The 6,561-nt window shown below is 45.4% G+C and overlaps 1 protein-coding gene across 1 annotated transcript in view; it reads right to left on the bottom strand.

Annotated features, from left to right (window-relative positions):
* SLC44A5 (solute carrier family 44, member 5) overlaps positions 1 to 6,561 on the bottom strand; it is a 50,793-nt gene that overhangs the window by 1,072 nt on the left and 43,160 nt on the right. Inside the window, exons 18-21 of the mRNA XM_009883953.1 lie at positions 5,558 to 5,631; positions 3,614 to 3,684; positions 2,149 to 2,237; positions 1,443 to 1,527 (exon numbers count right to left, since the gene is read on the bottom strand). Of these exons, the coding sequence (XP_009882255.1) occupies positions 1,443 to 1,527; positions 2,149 to 2,237; positions 3,614 to 3,684; positions 5,558 to 5,631 (319 nt within the window). The remainder of the gene's footprint in view (positions 1 to 1,442; positions 1,528 to 2,148; positions 2,238 to 3,613; positions 3,685 to 5,557; positions 5,632 to 6,561) is intronic.

Here is a 6,561-nt window from a genome sequence, read left to right as displayed (position 1 = left end):
CAGAAGGTCACGACTAAATGACTGGTGTGGGTCCAGCCCAGTGCTCACGCCGTCCGGGAGTCCCAGAGCCGTGAACAGCTTCACGCCGCAGGACGAGCTGGAGGGAGCGTGCAGCGCGCAGTCACCGCAGCCGCCACCCTGCCCGGGCAGACCGCCGTGGCTGCAGAGCCAACCACAGAGTGCTCGTCGAGAGGAATGGCCAAAGGGGTCGGAGGAAGCGAACCTCCATGGCAGCACTTGCCATGTGGCTTTGGAATAAATTAAAAAGAAAATTAATTAATTTTTGAGTGCACCAGCAAACTTTCTAAATTTTATTAGTTTGATCAATTTGCATTTCATTCTAAATAACAGTAATCACCTATTTATTTAGTTATGGTTTAGCTTATTTCTTGGAGTGTTTTCAGTGCTACGTCTGCCTGTGATCATGTTTGTCTAGAACCAAAAGCCGTAACTCGAGAGAAATAGCTCTCAACCAGACATCAATTTTCAGTTTTCTGACTGAGTTTGCTCCTGTCATTCTTTGTCAACCCCGTGTTTCCAGAATCACGTCTAACCTCAGTTCCTCGGGAAGCAGGGATAAGAAGGCGAGTGCTTAAAGGAAAGAAAGTATTTATGCTATTGTAAGCGGAGAATCAGTATCACCATGTTTATCTTGCCTCGGTGATCCCCTGTGCGTGTGATAGATGAAGACTACGACTATTTCAGTATTCCCCTGAATTCCCAAGATCAATCACTGCCATGTAACTTCTACTCAGACTTACCATAATAAATTTCATTATAGAAAAATTGTAGCTTTATTTCTTTGAATCCGTAAATCTAGCAAATGGAATGTACTTTGTAATAAGTACGTTGTCTTCTTATAATCATGTCCTAATTTGAGACCAACAGTTTTCTTCTGTGATTTCCGTATTCCCTGTCCAGACACACTGAGCAGCAGTCCCCTTGAGAGTGCCCGTGATGGCTTGCCATCGGGTGCTCCAGGGGACAGATAGTTTTTTAGATGGTATTTTCCACAAATTTGGAGGTAATTCAGCATAGTACTTTGTTCAGACCAACTGAGTTGAAAACAAAGGACCACCTATACACCAAGTAACAACTTTCCTACTAACAAGAGGTTTGAGTGAATCATTGCTGTACGGGGCTCTTTACAAAGCACCCAGAAGAAAATGGTTAATGAAAGTTAAGGAACATCTCAAAACCAAAAGCCAGGCACCCCCGTGAGCCATATAGCTACCTGCCATTACTTAAACTAATTAAATTGGAATACTAAAACACTTCTGCACTGCAGAATGCACCAAGGAGATGGCCTGAAAAGCAGCAGCAGTTTGTTTTTCACACAGTCTGCTAGCACATCACCAGAATTCCTTAAGGAATAGATAAGGTGGTTTCCACTCCTCTTCCCATGACTTGTAGGTATTAGTGAAAGAAAATGCAGTACTTACAAAAGCAGAGGAAAAGCGTGTCGACACACATTGCATAGACGCTGAAGAACCCATGTGCAACCAGGTAGGAGCCAATAATGACCGTCTACAAAAAAAACCCAACACAATAAAACCCCAAATTTAGTTTGGCACCAATATGGCAGCGATACCACCAGTCAGAAGCACAGTCTGCGAAGCAAATTTGGAGGATGTAGTGGCAGCTCTGTAACTCTACCAAAGGTGACCACTGCTGTGGAAAGGGACCACAGGTTCACGACACTGTGTCCTCACATGCAGTAGCTGCTCGTTTTCCAGCTGCCAAACTGGAGCCGTGTCAACTCCCAAAGACAATACATGCCAAGAATATTCTGAACTCCTTCAGGATTATTCTAAAGAACTACTCGTCCTGCAGATGTTCCGGAGTCCAGCGGGGCTACACAAGGAGACAGAGATGCATCACAAGTCCCTTCCGTTAGAAGCCGCACTGTCACCGGTGCCTCACCACCAGCCTTCGCTGCCTGGGAACTCTGAGCAAAGCTAATTTTTCTGAAGGTGTGGAGTCACTGCAGTGCCACTTCTGCCCGAAGGCCCCAGAGGAGGAGAGTCCTCACCCCAGCGGACAGCACGGCACTGAGAGGGTGACAGGAGCTGTTACCAGACCGTGCCCCCGGTAGTCTGAGCACCTCAGACTGCCCCCAGCGTTCCGCAGACCAGACGGTTGCCTTACCAACAGCGGCACCCAGTAGTAATTTAACGTTGGGGCTTCCTGCGCGAAGACTGGTATCCTCTGTGTGAAGAAAAAGAACGCAAGAACACCTGCAAGAAGCACAGCAGATTAGCGACTCCTGCGCCGACTCTGGTTTCCTAACACCTCAGGAACGGATGAGACAAACCAAACAGACAACAGATCCAAGGCTGGTTTAATAAGAGTTTGTAAACAGTAAATCCCTCAATACTAATTATCTGCTGGATCTGTATTCTGACAGAAGAGATATGTAAATAAATCAGTTACCATAAAGATATTCATGGGCCCAAAAAGGCTGTAATGAATTACTTTGTTTCATCATTCTACTGGATTTAATAGCAAAATAAATAAATAATGACAAACAAGACAGTGACGTGGGATAGAAAAGACCACTGGGTGGCTCTTCTCTAAAATACAAAAAAGAGTGAGAAAAATGCTGCTGCTTTAAATGTTATTGCCTGAAGAAATACTTAACTATTTCAGAATAAAAGGAGAAATGGTGGTGCTAGTGATAAGCATGACAATAAGTTTAGAACAGATCAATGCGTCCACAACAGAAATTACCCAAAGAATTTATTCTTGAAGAGGACCAAGACATGAATTAATTTCAGTATTTCATGGCCTACGTTTCAGGGAATGTCTCAGATCAGATTTGCTACCCCAGTTTGAGAGTCATCCTACAGTAAGGACAAAATATTTTAGATCTGTTCTTGGTAAGAATTTTCAACTTTTGCTGGTAATATTTTAAAATATACAGAATACAAAATACGGTTATTTGTAAAATAATGTTTGAAATTGCCATGACAATTTAGAAAACCATAAGGGAATACTGCCAACTTGAATTTCTGAAAGTGCGTCATTTAAAAAAAGTATCACTTGTTTGGCACAGAAAAACATGAATAATATATTTTGATATTTACTGATAATTAAGAAAGCCCCATAATTATATTAGAAATTTCTATTTCTTTTACTATAGCTTATAGCCATAACGGGCTTGAAGAGAGCAGATCTTCGGGCCCCTGTCCCGCTGACCCGTGCCACCCTCCGGTACGCGTGCTGCCTGCTACTGAGCGGATCTCACTGGCAATTCTGTTCAGTTCTTACAGAAGGCGAACCGACTGCGGCTGCCTCGTTGGGCGTGAATTCGGTTTGATACAGCTGTGATGCTTTGGCTGCACAAGTCCTTGTGCCAGCAACACGTGCAAGAGCAGCAAACGCAATTATGGAGACGATGCTGGCAACAACACACCGGGGGAGGGGGGGAAGGGGAAAAAATAACACATATTTTAGTTCAATCTTGCAAATCCTAGAAACACAGCAACGGCTTCCCAAATAGCGAGACCAGTGAGAACGTCCAGCCACTAACTAAGCGTACCTGAATGTGGCAGGCGTACGCGTAGGTACCAGAAAGCAGAACATGCCGTTTGGAAAAAATCGGTTGGCTTACCTACACCACCAGCAACGAGAATCTTCCCCAGGAATAAAAGAAAGTCTGTAACTTTGTCCAGAACTGCAACTCTGTTCAGCAAAGAACAAATGATACATAATCATCACAAACCAGACATTTGTATTCTTTCTCCTTAAATCTATGGGTGATTGACAGAACCTGGGCAAGCAGCTGTCTTCTGCTGGGTTCACGGCTGGCGACAAACAGGAACGCGACACAGAGGGGCTCTGTCACAGCCTCATCCCAGGAGGCAAAAAGGCACTGAGCCTCTCCTTGCGTTAGACCTTACGCAGCAGTGCTGCTACAGCACTTGGAGACTGTTTGTTGCTCTTGCTGGTTAAAAAAACCAACCAACCAACCAAACAAACAAACCCCAAAAAACATCAAAATATTTTTATTTCAGCCTTTCTACCAGGGTCAGGGGTAAGCCAGCCCAGAAGAGGCAAAGTACACACCTAAACAAAAAGCAGTATTTGTGTAGATTGCTGGTAGGTCTCCTTCTCACTTGGTCCTACCTGGCCACGTTTCATGACCCCAGAACATGCCAAATCTACTATTTTAAGATATGACAGTACAACGCGGAAGGCAGGAGGCCTCAAAGCAAGGAAACCATCACAGGTGAACAAATGAAGGCAGACAGAAAAATTGACAATAAATCTGCAGCCCTCATTGAAAGCGACAGCGGGGAGTTTCTGCTCAAAATCCTGCCAGTCTGTCTTATCAGAAAATACAGGTAAATAATGGGATGGAAAATGAGCTGTATATATCATCGGCCTCTTGAGAGCGCTGAAGGCTACGGATGTGGAAACAGACAGCACTGACTACCACGGAAGATAAACGTTAAGAAATATTAAAGAGAATAAATAATCATTAACCTGTTTGAATTCAGAATTAGCAAAATACACAGGATAAAAAAATCTCCATTTGAAACAATAAAATTATATGCCTGGCTTGCAACTATTGCTCTTACTGATCAAGAGGAAAAGCACCGAGGGCAGTGAGGCGACGTTCCGAAGGGAAACGGGGGCAGCTTCACTTTCCCACCGCACAGGCACTACGCGCTGTGGCCACCACTGCACCGATATTAACTCAGGGCAGCAGAGAGACTGCGCTCCATTCTCCCAGCTCCAACCCTTTCCTCTTCTTTCTTAAGCATCGCTTCCATTTTCCTGTCTCTCAGCCTCCCCCTCCGTCCCTCTTCTCCTCCCAGTCCTTCACTTAATAATTTAAACCGCCCAACCAGTTGTAGTGTGCCTCTTGCTTGGCAACGACTGTCTGCTGCTGCATCAACACGCGCTGCTCTGAGGTGATTCTCCCATTATTGTTTGATCTCGCAGTAGGACAGAAGAGCCAGGAGCAACGGAGGAAAGTGCTGATGCGAACGGGGAGCTTGGCAGCAGCCTTGGCAGTGGGGAAAAGGGCCAGGGGAGTTCCCAGCACCAGGGGAAATCTGGTTATGTCAGAGACACTGGTTTTGAAAGCAAAGTACTCTCTCTTCTTTACTGCCGCTCTCTGACACCCCATAAGCTTTCTGGATGAATTTGAAGAATTGGGTCTTTCTGCTTTCCTGTCCACAGACAGTGAGTGGACCAAAGCTCAAGAAACACACATACGGCAGACACCGAGCACCCCACTGCTGTACACCCATAGAGCTCCTCTCGGGGAGTCCATGGGGTCCTTGGAGGCACTACTACAATCTGTCAGGTGTTGATGGATTTAAAAGAGCAACCACAACAAAACTGTTAGATGATACCAACTTTGCGTAGGTTACTGCGCCGGACAGCCTGCTGTTACACACGGAGTGTTAGACCTGCGGCCACATCCGAGGACAGGAGCAGCTTACAGTAATATTTGGAGGAGACATGGGAGAGGACGGAACTGTGTCTTCAGAGTGCAACAGCAGAGAACCCAGACACTTCCAAGGGCTGGGAGATGGCCCCTTACCTCACCACGTTCCGCATGAGCAAAAAGAATGCTTCCTTTGCCGAGGTGCAGAAGTTTTTACCATATATGGCAATCTGCAAAATAATAGTAGCTGTTAAGTATTTCAAATAATTAGGATACCTCCTTGTATGCCAGAATCTTACTGCTTGTAAGGCACAGTTCTGTCAGAGGGACATAAAGCACTTCCCCCAACCACCTGCTACCTCTCGATGCTTCCCACCAGGCAGGGACAGAGTATGACCCATCCTTCCCCTCCAGATCCCCTGGCGGAGAGCACGCCACCCTGGTGATCCTGCAGGCAGGGGACTCAACGCTCAGTTTGCCAAGCCGAGCAAAGAAGGTATTTGCTCAGGGGCCCTTCTCGCTCTGCTAACTGCCTACACTAGATTTATCGTCAGGGCCAGGAGTGGGCACTTGAAGGGCAGAAGTGAGGTGACCCCTGTAGCTATCTCCTTGGACCTGACGCTGCTCTCACTTAAGAAGAAATCAGCAACACCAGTATCAAAGTCAGTGGATTTACATCAGCATAACGTAAAGCAGGTAAAGTTATTCAGGAACAAAACCATTTCTTCTCCCTGGAATAGAGTCCCCGAGGGTAAGATACACTAGAACGGCTCTTAGTGCTGTCAGTTTGCCAGCTGTAAACAAGATAGTCAAAAAGAACACTTCCTCTTCAAGATGGCATTGATTGGAAACATCAATTGCATGAACACTGGTTATAATATCTCCTTTGAGACAGTAAGTCCACGACTGTACCATGCAATCACTGAAATTTCAAGTCAGAACATCCTAGGCTGAAATCTGTGTATGTTTACTTTGGTGAAAATCTGGAACTTCTCTTCTGGAAGCTAAGAAGGGTTATTTTAGAATAATACCACTGCTGCTGCTGCTGCTAGTAGAATTTGTGCTTTTAGCTTCCAGGAGGAAACACAGATACCACATGACTTCTGACCTCCCTATTCAAACACTGCCTCCAAACAGAAGTGTCATCAATATGCAATATT

This window comes from Charadrius vociferus, unplaced genomic scaffold (assembly GCF_000708025.1).
Source record: "Charadrius vociferus isolate BGI_N301 unplaced genomic scaffold, ASM70802v2 scaffold423, whole genome shotgun sequence".
In the NCBI taxonomy this organism is placed as follows: domain Eukaryota; kingdom Metazoa; phylum Chordata; class Aves; order Charadriiformes; family Charadriidae; genus Charadrius; species Charadrius vociferus.
The sequence above is the reverse complement of the archived record's forward strand: the minus strand, read 5'-3'. Positions and strand labels throughout refer to the sequence as shown.